At 29.4% G+C, this 22905-nt stretch overlaps 1 protein-coding gene and 4 non-coding genes across 5 annotated transcripts in view; 1 reads left to right on the top strand and 4 right to left on the bottom strand.

Moving 5' to 3' along the window:
• Nucleotides 1–573: 573 nt before the first annotated feature.
• LOC123301242 (MOXD1 homolog 1) overlaps nucleotides 574–22905 on the top strand; it is a gene marked incomplete at its 3' end in the record, with an annotated part of 41250 nt that continues 18918 nt past the window's right edge. Inside the window, exon 1 of the mRNA XM_044883977.1 lies at nucleotides 574–1361. Within this exon, the coding sequence (XP_044739912.1) occupies nucleotides 912–1361 (450 nt within the window). The remainder of the gene's footprint in view (nucleotides 1362–22905) is intronic.
• Nucleotides 11532–11603, bottom strand: Trnac-gca. Its single transcript has one exon. It is a non-coding gene; the product is annotated as a tRNA-Cys (tRNA).
• On the bottom strand, nucleotides 12375–12446 carry Trnac-gca. Its single transcript has one exon. It is a non-coding gene; the product is annotated as a tRNA-Cys (tRNA).
• Nucleotides 16411–16482, bottom strand: Trnac-gca. The gene has a single exon. It is a non-coding gene; the product is annotated as a tRNA-Cys (tRNA).
• Nucleotides 18330–18401, bottom strand: Trnac-gca. The gene has a single exon. It is a non-coding gene; the product is annotated as a tRNA-Cys (tRNA).

Raw genomic sequence — 22905 nt, forward strand, 5'->3', positions numbered from 1 at the left:
ACCATAATTAAGGATGTACGAGCACGTTTTCAAAATATCGAAAATTAAAAATTTTGTTTAATTATTTAGCTTTCGATATTTTGAAAACCAAGGCAGATATCGAAAAATTATATTCTTATTCTTCGTCTACATTCATGAAGTTATAACAAAATTCATAATCAAAGTTGAAAATAAAGTACAAATAATTTCAATCCTAAATCTGAAATTGCCTTGGTGCTCGTACTACTTTAACACATTAAAATCTTCCGCCAAAAAAAGGATAGTAGCATAGAATTATAGCCAAATTAGCTCTGTAGTTAAGGCTTTATTGTTAATGTCATCGTATCACATTTTTATGGCACCTGGTATTTAAACAAAGATGCATATAACAACAATTCCATAAACTATAAGGTAAAACTTATATAACAAAGACAGTCGAACATATTTTATATATAAACATTATAAACCCAATATACCCTTCTCTATTTTCGGAAATTCAGTTCTATTCATCATTAATAATTTATGGTATAACTTCAACGATAGTTTTAATCTGCAAAACTTTTGTGAATCAGTTTATTACCTGTGGTTCTTTGACGGAGTACAGACCTCAACAATACACAGACCGGCTCTAGCGAAGAACGCAATTGTTACCAGAGTTAGTGGAGTGAGTTAGCAAACAATTTTTTTTTTGATTCATTCAAAAAATATCTGCATACTGTGAATGTGTTTAGACTGTGTGCTCTCTTGGTGACAGTACACTTAATCGGGGCAGGTAGACCAGACGCAAAGAGAGTTGAACACCGTGGGAATTTATACATAAATCCATTATTTGTTCATATATTGTGTGACTTATTTATATAGTGTGTGATTTTTCTAAACCGGGTAAACTCACCCGGCTTTTTTTTTACAATTTGGATGTGTTTTCCTCGAAAATGACGCCAATAAAAGTGATAGTATTTCTCTTTACATTATTATCGATTATCTTAACGATTCATTGTGAAGAAGATGATCTTTTAGACGAATACGTTAAATATGTAGAAAGTAATCATCAACAACCAAAACCGGTCCCAAAACGGTTCCAAACTGTTAAAAAAATTCAAAATCGCCGTTTTAAACGTGATTTAGATATCGAATCTAATGATGTTTTACCACCGGTACAAAATCAAAGTGATTATGAATCACAGTGGACGCATCAAGAATATTTGGATACGAAGCGAAAATTTTTAGTGAAATGGTTTCGTAAAGAAAATGAAATAATTTTTCGTATTGAAGCGGAAACTCGTGGATATATTGGTTTTGGGTTTAGTCCGAATGGGAATATGAAAAATGCTGATATGATTCTAGCATGGTTTGATAGTGAAATGAATCAACCTGTAATTTGGGTAAGTTTTACGACTTCAATGTTTTTATGGTTTAAAATTAATAATTAAAAATTTTTAAAAACAATTTATTATAGAAAAAATATATTTAAGGCCATTTTTATTTTAAAATTTTTGAGATTTAATGGTTTTTTTTTTTTGGGATTATATGTAAATTGATTCGTGGCTTTTATTGAATTCAAAAAAAATAATTTATTTTATGTTTTTGATTTATTTTGAAATTTTTACTAATACAGTAATTTAATAATTTTGATTTTTTATGACTTTGTTTGTTTTGATATCAAATTTTTCTATTTTCAAATTGTGGATATGATTTTGGACTTTTTATGGTGAAAATTATAATATGATAAGAAAATATTTATAATATTTAAGATAGGGTGATTTGTGGTACTTAATAGCAACTATTGTCCTTTATTATTCACATAATTGCTAGTATTTCGAGAAAGCTACCACTTTTTTGATTGGTTAAATTAACCAGTTATCTTATATATTAATTCTCTAGCCAATTTTTCTGCGAGTCCACGAGATCTTCCATTCCTTTATTAAATTCCATGATTGACCCCTCATAATAAAGTTTATCGTGCTGGCTAACGACGAAAACTAGACTCACGGTTTATAAACTTACCGCACCGATTTGGTTAATACGATATAATTTTGTTCAGTATGTAATTAGTTTATCATATCTGTAATAAAATTGCCTATTCACAATTAAACGAAACTGTTGATATTTTGTGACGGATCCAATGTCATTTCTACCAAATTTTAAAGAAGGGAATGCCACAGATATCAATTTGGTGCCGACTGTTGAATTCCGCTCGGGCAGGCTAGTATTAATAAAATTGGAAAGAGGTTCGGGTTAAAGGGATAATCTCTTCCTAATTTTAAAATTCATATGTATCATTCAACATTAAAAATTGTTAAACGACACCCCCTCTCCCCATTTTATCAAATGATAATCAAGAAAGTTTTCTTTTAGAAAAATCTATCTAAATATGATAAATAAAACTGACGAAGTTAGTGATTTATGCGAGAATGAATCTTACAAAATCACTGAATCGATTATAATACTTATTTTTATTTGGCTGATCAATTTACGCGATTATTTTATACTAATGAATCAATTCACCCTTATAAAAAGAAACGATGGGAAAAAATCATCAACCCCTTTAACTTATCTGAGAAAAAAAATTTAAAAATAATTAGTAACCAAAAAAAATAGGCAGATGTGAACTTTTTTTTTGGACGGTCATCAAAATTAATCTCTCAGAAAAAAATAAAAAACATAAAAAAAGAATCTCAGCTTCAGTTCTTCTTCATCTGATTGATAAAAATACCTTTTTTTAATAACATAACAAAAAGATTAAAAAAAAAAGTAAGGCTTTTTTTTAATCTATGGGAATATTTTTTTTTTGATGTTGTATATATTCTTCTTTTAAGGGTTGAGTTGTGAGTTTTAGATTGTGGCCTTCTGGTGCAGTAGTAATATTTTATGTGTAGTAGTTTTGCGGTCACACCTCTCCGCGCACCGCTAACTTCTTTAACCAGATGCTCCACTATATAGGTATAATTTTTTTGACTTCCATTGTTGTTTCGGTAAAAAATGAACGTATATTTTTTTTTGGAATTTTTTGCAACAAATCGAAAATTTGCCTCTGCGTAACCCTGAGCAACGCCTCTATTAAAAAAGCCACGATTAATAAGTACGGGACACGGTAAATGTTACTTAATTGTACCAACTTAAAATTGATGTATTTCGGTTTTTTATTGAATAAATTGATAAAGAAAGGAAGAAACAAGTGAAAGCAAACAATTGACTGAGTTAATTGTTGAAGTACCATGTATAGATAGTGTTGATTACTCTATCACATTACACATATATCTGTACATGTCACACATACATAACTGATAATTCCATATTAATACATACTATACAATTTGTATTTAATGTGTGCCCTCGTGGGTGATGTTTACAAAAAAATGTTTCAAACAAAAGACATTTACATTTAAACTTTTCTTCTATCTCTATTTAACTTTTGTTCTATCTCTAACGGTTTACAAGATGGGTCCTACGGACACGATAGACCTGTGTTGCTCATTTACAAACTCGACCTCACTTTTTACGTCCAAAATTGTAGCTTGATATATTTCTTCGTTTTTGAGTTATCGTGTTCACAGACAGACGGACGGTTAGATTAGATGATTCTATGAACACCTATACCAAAATTTGTTTCGTAGCATCAGTATTTTTAAGCGTTACAAACTTGGAACTAAACTTGATATACTATGTATATTTCATATATACATGGTATAAAAATGGTATCATTATTAATATGGTAATCATATTCTATAACTATAATATGTGTGTAGTTTGGATCGCACATAGCTCGAAAACAACCAGTCTAAAAATTTTGTGCCTTTGAGAGCTTTTGATCAGAACGATGCAAAGAACATTTTGGGGACGGTTTGAAAAAATTTCCCAGAATGCCATTTTCCTATCTTATCGTGCGGGGTCTTTTACACTGGTTTTATAAATAATAGGAATCGCAGAGAATCTATTAAATTTTGAAAACAGTACACAAATTAATGTCCTTTATTTTTTGAAAAATCGAAAATTGCCGTTAAATCTACACAAATTTTTGTGGCGAATTTTTTCTTGTATCCTCGAAGATAATTCATGAAAAGTGCAAAAAATTTAATATTTCCAGTGAGAACCAAAAAGAAACAAAAGTGTATTTTTTTATGCGAAAATCATTTTCAAATCTGCATAATAAGTAAGACCTTCATAATCTCCTTAGACAATGGAAGTAATTTGATGTTTTATATTTTGTATTATTATTTTTTGGGATGGATGACCTGTTGTATATATTATGATGGATTTAAGGTTTTTTTTTTGGTTTAGAGTCGAAATAAGTATTTAAAAAAAATTCAAAACAATAAACAGACCCAGAATTTATAATTATATATTTTTGTTATAAAATCGAATAAGTTTATTTTCGTTTATCGATTAAATAATATCCTACTGAGAATTGATCTAATAACTAATTGATGTCTATAATCATTTTGAAAAGTGGCAGATGATTGGTCTTGATCCAAAGATCAATTCATCTAGAAAAAAGGGTCAATTTTAATTTTTAAAATGATATAATTAAGTTATTGAATTGTTTTCTGTCTGATTGTATTTCGATTGATTTATGATTGGTATCAAAAATGAAATTTTAAAAAAAATTAATTATATTAAAAATCTTGTCAGTGAAGAAAGAAGGGAAGGACTGCTTTATTTTTCGTTGTCTGTTTAATGAAACCTGTTCAAAAGTCAATCAAAAGTGATTTAAATTGAAAACTTTTTAGACATCTAAAATTTACTAATTTTATGTCTGGAGGTTCATTTTTTTTGAAAACTTTAAATTAAATAACTTTATTTGATAAGAACCTGTTTGGCTATTTAAAAATCGCCAGTTTTTTCTTAGTTTTCCGAAGAAATGTTTTAAACATATCTCAAACCTTTATTTACTCAACGCTTCCACTAAAATCATATATTTTAATTAACCCTATACACACTGATAGAGTAAAATATTTTAAAATACATTGATCAGACCAAAAAGTTTTGTCTAAAGACGTTTTGTATATACATACTTTTAAGACAAACAGATCAAACAACATTTTCTATTATTGCTATTAAATACATTTTATACAAACAGTCTTAATACGAAGACGTTTTTAAACAAAACACTTTGTTCAATATAAACTTTAAAAAGTTATATACAATTTTGCTTTGTTGGACAAAATTTGTATGATTAGTGTTCAATGTAAATTGAACCAAATTTGTAATAGAGGATAAGATCTGCCTTTGAACATAATTTCAATTATTAGGTTTTTTTTTCGTTTTGTTTTTTGATATTTTTGAACACGAACTTGGAATGTACTAATAAATAGCAACAGAAAGTACAGTAGACCCGCGGTAATCCGACCCCTGTCTAATCCGACACCACTTGTAATCCGACATAACTATAACGGTAATTACAATGCAGATTTATTATAAATACACGAATTCTTCGCGGCAGAAATTAGAAAGTGATTGAAACCTTACCACTTTGACTTGTAATTTGTCGACTTAAAAGGTATTCTTTTTCAACAAATTTCGGACTACAGGGGGTTTGTGGCATCTCTATAGTCCGCCAAATTCGATAATTCGACAACACCTTGCAAAACGTTTGTCGGATTACCGTGGGTCCACTGTATACCTATTAAAAAAGTGTTTTTGATTTTTTTATTTCATATATAGTGCAAATATGAAGGGATCTAGGATTGAACCTTGTGGAACTCCTGAGTATTATTCGTGACATTTAAATAAAGTTTTCACTAATGACAAGCAGTCATTATTGAGGTTAAATCTTAAAAACAGCAGTGGTTTAAGATTAAAAGAATAGACTATATTATTCGACAGTTAGTTTATTAATACATTTGAATAGTATTTTTGTAAATTACTATGGTTTCTTAATATCCATCTATTTATTCAACATTTGCTTAAAAACAGTTTAAGCCTGTTATCGTATTTCGATTTTAAACAACTGGTATACTTTCTAAGAGATGATTGACCAAAAATAACCTTCCATTATTATTTCAAACGTTTCCCATCTTAATTAACGAACAAAGATCGAAAACTACTAATTATTAATGTAACCAAGTTCCTAATAATCACAACAAAACTATTTGTAACTGTTTTTCAAAACTTAAAAATAAATATGCTCTTTTAATACGTATTATATACATCCCGTATCCGCTTTGTCGTCCGTACTTGAACAGCATTGCCAACAGTATACAACAATAATGGAATTTCCTTCCATAGCAATAATAATTTATTAGAAATAAGAAAAAAAATCAAATAAACAATAAATAAAATTAAAATCCGGTCGGATTTTATAATTTGTCGGTTTATATATATATCTTCGATATTACCTATACCTTCCGACTACTAGCTAGGTATGGTTAATAATAATTAAAATTGATCATCCTACTAAGTAGTTAACTTGTAACTCGTAACATTCAATTATTAATCATGATAATTATCTATTAATTTCACAAAAAAAAAGTATTAATTTTAATAGTAAAAGATAGAAGAATAGTCAAATATATTGGATGAAAAGAATTAAACATATGATATAATTTTTGTTAATTACACTTGTCTTGTTAAAAATTATACAGTGTGCTTACATTAATTAGGATGTTACTGAATTCTTTTAAAACAAATTGGAAATTTGTAATTCAATATTAACAGTCTCAACCTTCACTTCAAATTCACTTAAGATGCCTCATTTTAATTTTCCAGCTTAATGCCTCTTCAATGAGTGTATTTTGGAAAAAATGACTGCCGTAAAAAGTTTAAAATGGCCCTGCTTCTATTTAAATTTTATATTCAAAAATAAACATGATTTACTCAAAACACTTTTATTCTAGGACATAACACGTAAAGAAATCAATGAACCCCAACTAACATTTTTGCGGTCGTTAGGGAACTTATTTGGCAAAGAGCAGAAACTTTTTTCAATTTTTACTCATTTTAGGCCCCATTTCTCCTCTATCTCGAAAATGAAAGTGAAAGGTGTCGTATTTATTTCCCATGAGATAAAATGCTCCGCATCGACTCAGGAGCTTATTTACCACGCGACAGCAAGTTAGGGTTCATGCATTTTTTTACGTGCCATATCCTAGAATATTTTTCAAAAGTCACCCAGATTCCGTTGATGCCGAATGCAGAAACAAGTTCAGGCAAATCTTTGCATGCGATTTCTATCGAATTTATTAGGTTTACGAAATATGTTTCGAATAAAAGTTATTTGTTATTTTATGAAGAATAACTTTCTAACATAAACATTTCTCCAACCTAGTCATTTACAATTTTTCGGACACATTAAACGAAAGGTTGAAATCGAAGCTAAGGTGAGCTATCCCCACCCGAATAGAACAATTTACTTGGGTCATTTTTCCAAAAAATGCTTGGAAACAAATACTCGGTTGGAAAAATTTAAATATATTTATAGAACACAAAATGATCACAGAGAAGGCTGACCAATTGCCTCGGAGGAGACAGAAAAGTGTATCACTTTTGATTAGAATGAATTGAAATCAGAAATTTTTATCCCAAAAATTGCATAAACTCAATAGTATTTTGCCAGGTAAATCAATGGTAAATGGCAAAATGGATATAGTATTTGATTTGACATACTTTATTTCATATTTTTGGCCTAGGCAGTTGGCAGTTTACACGTCCTGCAAGGTATCTCGTAATTGGCACTTTGACAGTAAATTGATCAAATAGGAATAATTATATGAATAGTATAACGTGAACCATTGAACACCCTGTAAATTGACGTTAATTTTTGAAATTTTTCATAAATTTTATAGTCTGAAACTAAATTTTAAAGTATAAACAATTTTCTATACTTCTATAGCCAATAAATAATATAAAATATAAATTATAATTATATTGGTACATCCGTTTCTTATTAATAAATGAATAAATCTAAGTTACGAGTAAAGCCATGCATGCATGTAAGCCATACCATGTTGGGTTGCTATATTTAATACCTGGGACATATTATATTGCTAATACCTACCAATACAGTGTCGTCAGTAACGTATGGAATTTCTTTTTTGTAATAAGAAAAAAATAACTAGTTTTTTTTGACATCCGATTTAAAATTGTGTATTTTTATAAAGGACGTTTTTAACAACGTCGTTTTAAACATTAATGTTACCTATTATGGCAAAAATTACTTATAATAATCAAAATGAAGTTATTGTAACGTTTTTCCCCGTAGATACGATATAATAAAAACACAAGTAGATTCATTGTTTGAAAACTTTGATACATTTTATTGTTTAAGAAAGTAACAGGAAAATTTACCTCAAAATCAGTTGACAATATTGACTTTCCAAATTTATTCACAATTAATATATTTATTTTGTTGGTTCTTAATAATCGCAAATTATAATTTTTAATTTAAAACAGATCTCTACCAAATTAGACTGGCCAAATCGTAGTTGTAAAGAAAAGGCGGCGATTACATACAAATAGATAACATTAAAAACAGATGTCCAAAAAATTTCTTTATGATACTTTGCAAGAGTAGTTTGGAATGTAGAATTTAGAGAATGTATCTTACCTTACGAAAAAAACATTAAAGGATCGTTATCCTTCTGTTCCAATTTTTTTTTAAATTTAGATAATTTTAAACTCTTTAAAAAAAAATGTCGTTTGGGTACATTTTTAAAGGAAAAAAATGAACTTAAAACAGTAAATTATCGCCCTAGACATTTATCTAGTGTAAGCAGACCACCCAACAAGTCTAGGTCATCATTAAAATCTCGTTTGTAACTAGATAATTAATTTTTCTACTCTCGTAAAACTGTATCACACGTTTGTCAAAATAAAAACAAGAATTTTATGCCCAATTTTTTTCTCTTATAAATGAAGCTGAGATTCTTCTAAAAGAAAAAAAAATTAATTATTATTTAAACAAATAAATGTCTATTATAAAAATTATGAATATTAAAATTTTTTATGTTTAATTCTTGGAATACCTTTTGAAAAAAAAAAGGTTAATAAATTAATCGATCATTTCAAAATCGAAGAACGTTCGAATGCTTTTAATTTGAAAAACAAATGCAGAAGACTTTAAGGGGTTATAAAAATTAGTATTAAAAAATATTCAAAATTGTAGCAGGTGTATTAATTTTATGATCTAAAAACAATAAAAAATAGTTTTTATCTATTTTTTTTGATTTAATGGGTTGTAAAAAAATAGTTTTTAGGCTACGCATAGATTATTAATAAATCTATTTCGTAGTTTAAAAAAATTAATGTTAATTTTATGTACATAGAGATTAGTGGTGCGTTCGTTCCCACACGCACCTGCAAAATTTAACTCAGTACCGGTATCATACATTTGAAGAATTATTTATTCCTTCACACATTTTCCGGTATATCAACCATCATCAGTAAAAATGCATTGGGGATGAACATGAAAAATTTCTTGTGATTGGAACCTGAAAATTCGGAAGTAGCTGAATACTGCTGATTTTTCTCAAAATAAATTATGAGTATTCGTCAATATAAATGTAATCGGTCCAACTGACCAACAAAGATATTTCGGAGTATTGCGCATCCAAAAACTAGAATTGGAACAATATCATTTACTATCTCCTGGTTAATAGTCGAAGAAATAAAGCCATGAACTGTCGATTTTGTGAGCAGTAAGACGGATCAGGGTGCGATTTTTTTGTGAAAAGTGATGAGAGAGAAATAATAATTTGGAAAAGATGAAAGAACTTAAAAATGCATCCAATTTTGTTTCTCGGGGATTTTTGAGGCCGCTGAACTGGAATATCACAACAAAAATGGCCTCCCGAGGGGTGCCATTCCTGTACCTGGTGTCCAGAGCGGGTAGTATACACCTCTTCTCTTAGAGTGTTACGAGAATATGTAACATATTTCGTCCCTGAACGTCCATCTTTCTTCTATCCTGGGCACTAGGTACCTAGGGGGCTATTTTCGGCATGAAATTCGAGTTCAGCGGCCTCAAAAACTCCCGAGTAACAAAATTAAACCAATTTCCATCGATATTTAGTTTCCAATTTTTCCAGATTTTCATTTCTTCTTCATCACTTTTGTTCACAAAATTTGTAGACGCCGTCACGAATCGAATGCAGAATACCGCATCCCGATTCGTCTTACTGCTTAAAAAATCGACAGTTGATCCGTTGTTAGTGCTCTATTTCTTTGTCTATAATCAAACTTTTATAAAATTATCTTACACAGAGTGGATAATAAAAATCCTAAGAACTTGAGCCTTACAGTGCACCACGATTGCTGTAAGAATTGTCGCGGTTAGAGAAATGGGCAAACGACGAAACATCTTCTCTGTTATTGTCCAGCTTTTGCTATAAGATGTTACATTTAGCTCAGACATTCTTTGACGACCTCTCGGTATTAAAATTGGGTGAAATAAAACCTCTTCTGCTGTTCTTGAAAATTTATAAATACTTGGTGGAATAAAGACTCCTAGTCGGGTGATCTTTTCTACAGGTATCACATAATCCCAACCCTTTGGATTAATTCGTTAAAAAGAAGAATTATATTAAGCTAGAACTCCTGAAAGATGCTTGCAACTAGAATATTTATTTTTAATACAAAATAAAAATAATATTTTTTTGCAATAAGACTCGCCCCGATTCTAACAATAAAAACAATAAAATCGTATTATGAAAATCATTGATGCGATTCGAATAGATACTTTAAAAAAAAAGTTATATTAGCGTGAAGTTAGTTACAAACAATGAATAATAACTATGGGCAGACAAACAGATAGACAGTCGGACTTGTATAGACGGAAATAAGATGTAAAAATAAAAAGTATTAGAATATAAATTTAATAATATAATTTAAAAAAATAAAAGAAAAAAAAACGTTTTAAATTACCAAGAAAATACAGGATTTATGGTTCGTAATTATCTTTGTGAATTAAATGAAATTAATAAATTAACTAAACTCTAACTTCAGTTTGTTCATTTTTAACGAACTTATTATTTAATTGTTTTTTTTTAATTTCGTGTTGTCTAACTATGTAGCAGTGAAGAAGCAATTCTTCTATTGTATTCGGAAGTTCATTGCTGTGTAAAATATTTGATGGAGTGTGAATTTATTCATAATTTGATAACTGTACAGATTTTATCTTCGGTGCTTAGTTTTTGGGCTTTTACCTTTGTTGAATCCTAAGGATAAAGCCAACATAAGGCTTTCCAAAAGTCAGGTGGCTACACAGTTATCTAAGACTATTTTCGAAAAAAAATATACATAAAAGGTGGTACTACATTTCCTAATGAGTGAAATGCGTAGGTCAATTTAAGGATCGTTGTTTGACGGTGAAATATTAAGGGCCACTGAAAGATTTGGCGTACCTGTAGCGTAGCTTATTGAACCATTTTCGACTTTGTATAAACAGCAAAGTCACACTTCAGAATTGGTGTGCTGATAGTCTCCAACGTTCAGTGTGTAACAATTAGCTAGCCCCTCAGAATCAGAATACTACCATCACTACCATCATGCCTTATTAGACATAAGATGCAAAATTTCAAATTAAAAAAATTATCTTTAAAAATTTAAAAAAGTTTAATAGGGGACACCCGGGTTTGAACCGGGGACCTCTCGATCTGCAGTCGAATGCTCTACCACTGAGCTATATCCCCTAATATTTTATAAAAAAAATTTAAATTTTTTGTTAACAAGTGAAAACAAACAATTGACTGAGTTAATTGTTGAAATACCATGTATAGGCAGTGTTGATAACTCTGTCACATTTCACATACATACATATCTGACATATTTAATTGATATTCTCATATAATGCACAAGTGTTGATGCGCAATTGTTTTTTTTGACGTCATGTAAATAACAAAAGATATTCACTTTGATATTCCTATATTAATACATACTATAAAATTTGCACCTAATTAACGTCCTCGTGGGTAAACAGTGATGTTTACAAAAAAATGTTTCAAACAAAAGTTTTTTATTTTTTTATAAGCAACATTTTTTACATTTAAACTTTTGTTCTATCTCTAACGGTTTACAAGATGGGTCCTACGGACCCAAGACCCAATTGACCTATGATGCTCATTTACGAACTTGACCTGACTTTTTACGTCCTGAGTACGCTGTAAAAATTTCAAATCGATATCTTTTTTCGTTTTTGAGTTATCGTGTCCACAGACGGACGGAAGCGTTACAAACTTGGGACGAAACTTAATATACTATGTATATTTCATATATACATGGTATAAAAACACAGCTCTAATTTTGAAATGTTCTTATTGTGCTTAACGGTGTAGTTGTATGACCGAGGTATATTTCAGCAACTCAATTTTTTTTTAAATATAGAATATTACTGTCATGGCTTATTAGAGATGCAAAATGTCAAATTAAAAAAATTACCTTTTAAAAAATTAAAAAATTTTAATAGGGGACACCCGGGTTTGAACCGGGGACCTCTCGATCTGCAGTCGAATGCTCTACCACTGAGCTATATCCCCTGATATTTAATTTAAAAAAATATTTAAAAATTTTTGTTATAAACATACATCTCTAAATTTGAAATGTTTTTGGTGTACTTTACGGTGTAATTGTAAGACCGAGGTATATTTCAACGACTCATTTTTTAAAAATATTATTTCACACATGAAAACTAAAATCTTTTTTTAGATTGCATTATGTTACATCCTGTACATGAATGCAATTAAAATAACATAAAATATATTTTGATAAAATCAATTAATTAATTTTTTTTCAAGTCGGTATATTAAAACCAATAAGCAAATACCATTCGTTTATATAAAATATGTTATTCGAATCTCATCAATAATTCTCGAATGACCTTGTGACTGTGGAATCGAGTGAAGAAATAAATGTTATTTCTTCTTCGTTGAGTGTGTTAATCAGATATAAAAAATAGCTTTGTGTAAATACAATATTTATTACAAGAAACCTGTCTTATCCTGTGTGCGTTGTTGCCTTTGATATATAGGAGAGATTAAAAATGTGGTGTTTTGTATGTCGTGGTAGTTCCATCTCGAAGAACGTAGACATTACACTATTTTATATAAAAATTGTTTATAGTCTAAGAGCGCCGATTCGATTAAAAATCTCATTTACTTCTATGAAAAGTTCATTTCGAAAGAACAAAATTCAACACACACAAAATTTTCATCTTTCTCTACCCCATTTTTGTGTGGCTTGGATATCTTGTTATCGTGTAAGGCCAGGCGTAGTATTTGACAATTATTTCAGAAAGGCTTGAAAATTTGGAAATTTGAAAGGCAGTTATTCAAGTTGCGCTTTACAACTTTTTCCTCTACAAAAATGTTCATTACTCTTTCAAAGTTCCTGGAAAATCTTTAATTCCACGACAATCTTAAAACTAATGAATTAGTATTCATTGATAATGATATTCGAATCAGACTTTAACAGAAAAAAAATTACAAAAATAATTTCTCTGAACCTTCCTCAATAAATTTTCTTAATATTTTAAAAGATACACTGATAAATTTTCCACCAAAAATTACCATTTACCATTCTTGCATGGATAAAATAATTCAAAAAAATAATATCTTTTAGTCTCGCCACTGAACTGAATAGGCCTTAATTGACGTATAACTCTAATTATGGTAAAGGTATTGTTTTTTTAAGCACGGACTTCAATCGGTTCTTTTTTAGGCAAATTGATTATAAATTATAGTTTTAAAAAGAAAATAAAGAACTGATTCAACTTTTTATATCTTTCATTTGTGGTATCGAAAACAATCGAAATTAACGCCCATTGTGTGCTTTCACAAATAATTTGAAATTGAACGAATAGTGATTCGAACGAACAATTCAAAAATTATTTCACACATAACCAAGTTACTGATGGCATGCATGTAAATTTTTGTCGATGAGAGACGTAAAGATTGTAGGACGGTTATAGACCGTGAGACCACAATGAATCGAAATTTCTACAATTAAATAGTATTCTTTTCCCCCCGAAAATATAGACTTATACACTGTTTTGAAACTCAACCAGAAGGGAGTCCATTATAAATCTAATTTATAACTCCTTGAATACGATTTGTAAGGTTTTGGGGATGGCTGATATTTTTTTATATTTTTATTCCCTGTTACATTTGAGGTTTTCCAGCAAAAGTTCAAATGAGATTGAATTCGGTAAGACGAAATGGTGCAATGTTATAAAAGCGGAAAGCATAAAACATTTTCAAAGGTTGATTGAACTCCAGAGAAGTCCCCCTGGAACCTCAGGTTCGATTTCCCCAAAAAATCCTTTTTCAAATTCTTGCAGTGGAAGTTTAAGTGACGGGGTGGAGTGGAAGTGGATGATCAACCCATGGATTATCAATTGGGTTACCTTTGTAACTATATAAGATGCTTTGGTCCCAAAAGAGAAATAAAGTCGATTAAACAAATTCGTTTCCTTAGTTTGTGGGGGATTTACATGGGAAATTTTGCTGTTTTAAAGGATTTCTGCATCTCTATAGCTTCTCCCAATTCGAATTTATGAATATCGAGTATTTCCATTTTTCGTGGTTTGGATGATTTTTTTTGCAAACCGCTTGCTTTGTCATTTCTATAAATGGTTAACAAAATCCTGAAATTTCGTGACATTATAAGATCACGGTCCACTTTGACATATTTTAAAATCAAACAATTTAATAAAACAAATTTATTAAAATGTAATAATAAAAATTTTATCGCTTGCGACGCGATTATCCAATAAACAAACACCATAGTCAGATCCATATACCTGTGTATTGATTTATAAAACACTATTCTGCACTGAAAAAACAATTATTAATTCACAGTTCTCTGCAATTACAAAAATAAATCAATCGTTGCCGGCATTATTACGACCATTAAAAATAACTTGTATGTACATTTATGTTCAAAAAAAAATCGCATCTATTGCACATAGAAAAACAAATCGTGATGGATATGGCCTGCAGGAGCATTGTACTTATAACTTTCTGATTAAAATAATTGTGACAAATATTTCTATTTTGTTTATAATTTTCGAGAAATTGTAAATTTTGTGTTCCTAAATTATTGATAATCATTCAAATAGTTAGTAATACCCAAAGAGACAGGCATGGAAAATTTTGGTCGCCCGGCTCCTAGACTTGTTAACGACGCGAAATATACTGACCAGCCTGTTCGAAATTATAGGTAGATAAGGGTAACTTATGAATAATTCTATCTTTTCGTTCAAGAGACGGTATAAGGTCGATCTTCACCAATGTGATAAGCAGATGAGACATATTTTTTATGAAATTTTATTCATTTTTAAAAAAGTGTTCATGGCTATTTTTAATTAAGTTAATTTTAATCAATTTTTTTCATGAACGGTTTTTGATAGGTCTACACCGATTTTTAACCAATCGAAATTGATTATTTTTTTAACCAATCGAAATAGGCTTGTCTGAAAAAACCGTCCATGGGAAAATTGATTAAAGTTAATTTAATTAATTCATAGCTATGAACACTTTTCGATAGAAAAACCATGATAAGAGTGTTTAAAAATTAATAAAATTTCATAAAAAATATGTCTCATTTGGTTATCAGATGGATGAAGATCGACCTTATACCGTCTCTTAGACCAAGTAACTTCTTTTCAAAATACCATGTGTCAAATTACTTTAAATATCCATCCATCCATGATATTCAAAAAATTTCCAGGAGTAGGTTAGAATTTTATCGAAAGAAGAAGTAAATTTGTGAGTATCTTAACTACTGTTTAGAATAATATGACCAGCGAAATTTTGGCACAATGGGTTTGATCTGATTGCATATTAATACAAATTTGCATATTATAAATAGTTTACGCTTACTTTATTAAAACTCTCCTTTCGAAATATTTTCTATGTTGGTACAATTTTTTTGTAACCGATATGTATAAGATTGTGTTTGAAACTCAATACAACATAAAGCGGTTAAAAATTGATTACTCGAACTATAAAAATAAAAAATAAATATATTTTATTGGTTTTGCAATAAATAGTTCATAAATTAAAAATTATTGTGGATATATTTTTGAGATACATACCAATAAAGTTATACTCAAGCAAAAAGTTCTTGAACTCAGACTCGAAAAATTCAGTTCATCAGAATTTCTTATATTGATTTAGAGTTTAGTTCATAGACATGTAAAACAAGTTTTAAAAATTTTATAATAATTTATATTCGTTTTGGTGTTGTTGAAATTAATTTTTAATAACACAGGAAACAGGAAACTATTTAATTTTTTTTTTTTTGAAAATAGATTATTAAAAAATTTGAATATCAAATAACATAATAAATAAAAGGTAATACGGTCATCAAATTATTTTTTTTGAGAGAAGGAGCAGTTTGGTTAACGTTTAAAAAGAACAAAAACTATATTTTTATATTTTTGCCGAAGCTATTTCATTTATGAATTTGTGAAACGCAAGTGAATTAAAAAATATAATTTTTAGGGGACACCCGGGTTTGAACCGGGGACCTCTCGATCTGCAGTCGAATGCTCTACCACTGAGCTATATCCCCTGTTATGATTTTAAAATTTTGTTCAAAACATAAAGCTTGAAACATGATTGGTCATTTTAGGTCATATATTTGAAAGCTAGGTTTAAAAATAAGGATTTATCAAACTTCATGCTTGGATTGACTTCATAAACACGGTAAGAAATGTATGGCGTTTATTATAATGCTGGTATGTTATATTGTTGTAAGATCCATAACTACGGCGTTATTTACAATACAGTATTGAAAATAACGTCATAGCTATGGATTTGTCTGCAATATTATAGTATTATCAGATACTGCTTGAGTATCTGTCCCTATACCATACTAGCATTGTAATAAACGCCATGCATTTTTTACCGTCTATTAGTACTGAGCATAAATATCCAAGTTCGAAGACATAACTCTATCAAAGGTTGTGTGGTTCAAATATACATTTTTATGTGTTCTGAGGTGAAATCCCCAAAAATTTATGTAATAGTTCTAGCATTGTTATAAATCTTTATAAACAGAGTATCGACGTAAACTTTACCAAAGTTTGTGTGACAAGTGCATCATAGATTTTAAAATCGATAATCAAGAAGATAGTAATCGATTAGCAAACTTAAAAACACCAGACGACAAGGTTACAATCCATCACTTTAAATTACATTTTTAGCCGTCACCAAAAACAAACCACTTGTGTGAAACATTTTAAAGTATGTTAAGGTTGTACGATCACGGTATAGATACGAAATAAATAAGTATCTTATCAATCTTCTCATGTAACTAAGACAGTTGTTTAAATGCCGAGCAATAATCTCTGTCACTTTTCGATTATCCAATTATCAATAAAATCATAACGGTTCGTTTGCGCTGAAAGAAGGGCTCAAATTTAACATACAAAGAAAAGACAGGAAAAGCTCTTAATTAAAACATTAAATTTTCCTAATTTTTGGGTTAAAATTATAATTAATTATTTTTATTAAAATTAATAAAGAAATTAAAAGGATAAATAATTCGTAAAAATTATACCATTTTCACAAACACTTCGCTTTAATCTAGTTTGAATTTTCATAGTTGTCGAGATGTTGGGTTCACAGATGTATTATTTTCGAGGGACAAATTTTCTAATACACCTCTGGCAAAATTTGAACTTTAAACACAGTCTCCGCCAGATACCATGTTCGCACAACCTTAAAGTATGCTAAAATAAATTTTATACGAGTTTACATACACATTATACTTACTTTATAAACTTAAGTTTTACACACTTAAAACTTAAGTATAATTGTATTCTAGAGTTTAAAATGGTGACTTATTCAAATATACAAAAACATATTATGTAGTTTTTACAATGCCAATAAGGCATTACTAAATAAATATTATAAAAAAGACCATGTTCGTTTTATACTTTGTTGTTTTAAAAATACAACAGCGAAAAAAAAAAATAAAAGTTCTTTTTAAATTATTTATTAAAATTTTAAATAATAATTTATGTAAATGTTGTGTTTATAATTATATTACTTATGTTTGTTGAATTAACACAAAATGGTTCGAAAAAAATGTCTACTGCTTGTCTTAAACTCTCTTTAGAAGCGATGTCTAAGTCACTAAGTGATTTATTTCTTATAACGTTAAGAGCTTGAGACCCCCGAAATTGTTTGAAATTTCTTTATTAATATTTAAATCGAACTCATTAACGTGGACAACCGAGTCATATGCGAAATGAACGGTGAACTATATTTATCAGATTTAATTTGTATTTAATTAATTGAGTTTGATATTAACAAGGATAAAGAGCTAGATTTTATAGAAGCTAATACATTTACAAATTTGACAAAGAAATTTTAAAAAATTAAATAAAAGCAAACAAATTAAAAAGTTAAAGTAGGGGACACCCGGGTTTGAACCGGGGACCTCTCGATCTGCAGTCGAATGCTCTACCACTGAGCTATATCCCCTGTTACTATCTTTGTAAAATTTCTTAATCGTTTCGTTGAAGACATGAAGGTTATAAGAAGGAGAATGATCGCTATAGAAAATATTGTCCCCGAAATATGGATAAAATAAGTGAGGCGCTGCGACCGCTAAGTAGTATCAATAAAAGCGGGCTGTTGTGCGCTAATTTGAAATGATATATCAATTTGTACATTATGCAACTAACTTCATCTACTTGTACTCATAAACAGCTAACTTCGCAGATACTACTTCTTGATGACAGCGCGGCTGGTGGCTGAAAAATGAACTATACATTCTACAAATTTTCAGGGAAAGGCGCGCTAATGCTTTAACAAGTAGCGATCGTTCTCCTTCTTTATAACCTTCATGGTTGAAGATATACAGCTCTAATTTTGTAATGTTTCTTCCTGACTTTAAAGTGTAATTGTACATTTTAGTAATTTTCAGTGCTGGATTACCCATTAGGCCGGACTAGGCCATGGCCTAGGGCCCCCGACGGGCAGGGGCCCCCACGAAAATCTGATATGATTATTTTTGAACAAAAATTTTCAATTTCAAGTTATTTTTTTTTTTCAAATTTCGAAATGAGGCTTATTATAAAGTTTATGATTCAATATTTTGTTCATTTTATTTCGTTTATAACCTTGGAATGATATGAATAGGCTGTACGAATGCTATGAATACACAAATAACGATTAATTTTACAATTATTCAAAAAAGGGGGGCCCCAAAATTTTATTGGCCTAGGGCCCCCGATGGGCTTAATCCGGCACTGGTAATTTTATAAAGGATTGTTTGACGAACTTTTGTCAAGAACTACGATTTAAGGTAAAAAAACATATTCCTGTGTCTTGAATTGTGAGAGAATGGACTAATTAGGTAGAGCAGACTTTGGTAGTAAAACTTAAAAACGCCTTTAATACAAAGTAACAAAAACGAATATGTTTGTGAAAATAAAATAAAAATTTTCAAAGTATTTGAGGGTGTTATCCAATAATATCCAGTACTTGGGTTGCTCCCACAAGTTCTGTTTTCAATTAATATTTATCCAAAACCAGTTTTATTTAATAATATCTGAATATGTATGTTTAAAGAATAAGAAGAAGGTATAAATGACCTGTTTAATTACCAGATATATTTTAATTAATACTTTATCTTTAATTAAAATGCAACTGACTGTGATAAAATATAATAAAATGGTAACATAGAGTTCTTCTTTGTTGGAATATAAACTCCATAGGTCTAAAGCCAGTCGTGGTATTTGACAATCATTCAAGAATGGCTGGAAATGTGTTTGACTTGTATAAATAATTATTTTCTACTTTAAGTGCAATGAAAGCTTGTCCTTTAAAACTTTTTTTAAATTATTTATTTAATACTAAAAAAAGTATATATATCTAATATGGTGGAGGCGTTGGAAAAGTCAGGTCAAACTTACAATTAACCATAAATAAAATTTGTATTCTTCCCAGCACCCCCTTTCATTTGATACCTATACTATGGGAGTGAATAAAGAATAACTTATCCGCTATATTGAATATGGAATGACGTCACTTAACTACCCATACATTGTCATTCGAACTGAACGTGTATGTAAAATTTCAGCTCGATTGAGAATAACTGCATTAACACGTTTCGCACATTTCAAAATTTCCCAAGCCCTCTGAAAGAGAAACCCTTTACTAATTTTCTTAGTAGTCAAATAGTACGCTTGTTGCTAGACTTATAGCTTCAACTTCGTTTTATAGTTACTGTCGTCAATTTATAAAAAAAATGATTCAACCAAGACAACCAAAAGAACACAAGAAAAAAGAATTTTAAACTAAAATAAAAAAAATAAATATATTAAATAAATTGTATCGTTTTGTGTTTCGTTGAAAGAGAATTTCCATTTGTGATTATCTCTATTAATTTGCATACATAAATTTGTGGGTACAAAAAAAAAAAATACAAAGCTAACGAAAGGTATTTAAAAGAATAAAAATAAATTAAAATTAAAAATATATTATAAAATGTATTTCTAAAAGCTAGTTTATACGATCAAGTTATGTTAAGGAAAAATCAACAGCTAACCAAGGTTATCAAAACAAAAGTATCGCCTAAATTTTTTATAAATCTGTTTAATAAGCGTAATTTTACTACCGTTTACTTCTTGTAATAAATATAGTTTCATAAAATTGGTGGGAGCGCAAATAAATGTACAATATACAACGAAAATTGATATACTGAATTATTTATCTGCGCTTCCATCATTTATTTACTATTTTTATTTCTCTTTTGAATAATATTGGTGGAAGCAATTTGAAAGAGAAAAATTTTGGTTTTGGTCATAGCTCGAGTGTCGGTTTTTCATGTTTTGTGGCGAATTTTCTGCCATTTGTGTTACCAGAAATATCACTGAAAATAAAATACATACAAAAATAATAGGTTTACAAATACCGAAAAGGTTGTTAAAAGTGACTAGCATCGCAAGTTTAAACTTTTGAACCCCTTGAAAATCTTCTGTCATATTTTTTACGTATTTTATTTACAATGACTTTTTATTTTCATTTATATGGCAATTAAAAAAATTGCCAGAAAACACAGAATTACAAATTATATTTTGCAAAAATTTGTTGTTTTTATGTGTTCTCATGGCTACTGTGGCTCGTAATATAAGTAGTAATAAATAAGGGGAAATTTGTTGAACCTTTAATTTTATATTATCATTTGCTGACTTATGTTTTCTTACAAAAACAGACCCTTATTTCAACCATTTTCTCACTTGCGACCCTTATGCTTATCGTTCTAGGGTGCATAGATTCTATTGTATATTATTTCAGTAAATATGGCAAAGAAGACAAAATTATTACTGGGAAACGAATTTTGCAATGTAATAACCGCACCGAAACCTTGTCAATTCATCTCATTCTTGTCAAAATTATTTCCATCTAGAAAAGAACTAGAAAAAGGCACTCCTTACCATGACTTCATTTTAATTAAGTATGGATCGTCTTAAATAACCTTTACTGTTTCTTTGATTTACACAAAACTACAAATGTAAATAAAAAAAAGGCAAAACAGATAATATTATTTGCCTGCTTTAATTTTAATTTGTGGACTGTCGTGTTGATGTTGTAAATAAAATAGTGTGTCTTCTTAGTTTTATAATATGTTCTTCTTCTGCATTGCTGAATCACAGAATGCACACAACTGAGATATGTTGTTACTTGGGCTGCTATAGCAGAAATAGCAAACCTGTTTTTTTTTTTTACTTTGCAGCAAAAATATATATTCCAACAACTACTTAGGAGGTATCATCAACTTTTAACTAGCTAACATATTAACTAATTCCATAACAAAAAGGACTCAGTTTTATTATATAAAATTTTTAAATTAAAAAAATTTCAAAATCCAAATTAATTTTTCATCATCTTTTGCTCTCTAAAAGCTACACAGATATCCTAAGACAACGAAATCAAAAAACCCACTCTTTTTTCTTATATCATGTGGAATGGTGACTAATCACGAATAGACCATTTAATTGCTTCTGCTTCAAAGTGACTAAGAAACAGTTGAGAAGTAGTCTTCTTGAAGGGCATTGCAGGTCGATCTATCATTCATAATTCGCCTATTTTAGACGATCTCGTTAGTCATAATAGTTGAGTCAGTAGAAACCTATAGGGAAGCAAATATAAAGACTTACTGACCCCTCAAGATTTAGGTCAAAATAAGTACGAAAAAAAGGCGGAACAAAATTTCTGTAATACTGTCCCATTTTTGAACGCAGGGTCCAAGCTTCAGAACCCAACAAACTCCTCTATAGTCGACAAACTAAACCCAACCAACTCGTAATTATAACAATACTCCGGGATTATAAAAAATCCGGTCAATTTTTTCCGATTATCGACTTCTAACGAAAGGTATTTCTTTGCCTCTTGTCTTGATAGAATTTTATAGTTTCATTTGCCTATAGACATAGCAGCATCTTTTAACTCTAGATGATGAAATTTTTTCAAGAAAGATACAAAAATCAGTAGGTAGCCAAGTGAAATAAAATTTTGGTACTCCTTTAATTCTTTGTTTTATTGCGCCATATTGAGAATTTGACAAAACAACCCTTAAAATCGATATATCAAAATTTTAATGATTTCTCTATCCTTTGTTTTTGGTTTTTTTCCCAAATCAATAGTTTTAGTTTTCTACAAACCTTGTTTAAAACATACCTTCGAGATTCACCTTGCATTCGACTCCTGCAAATCCAAATAATTTTCAAGCAAATTTTTCGATTAAAAGTTGATAATGCTTTTCTAGGATACAGCTTTATATGTTTTAGAGGTGTCTCTTGCTTATTTCCATAATATTTACACATTGGTGGTAACAATGAAACGAAATAGCATTTGTCTAGAAATAGAAAGAATTTCAAAACAGTCTTAATACCGAAATCCAAATTTCTGTTAATCTTATTTAATTGGAAAAGATTTTTTATATTTATCATTTAATGATTTGCTTCTGTATTATTTACTT

This window comes from Chrysoperla carnea, chromosome 5 (genome assembly GCF_905475395.1).
Source record: "Chrysoperla carnea chromosome 5, inChrCarn1.1, whole genome shotgun sequence".
Taxonomy (NCBI): Eukaryota; Metazoa; Arthropoda; class Insecta; order Neuroptera; family Chrysopidae; genus Chrysoperla; species Chrysoperla carnea.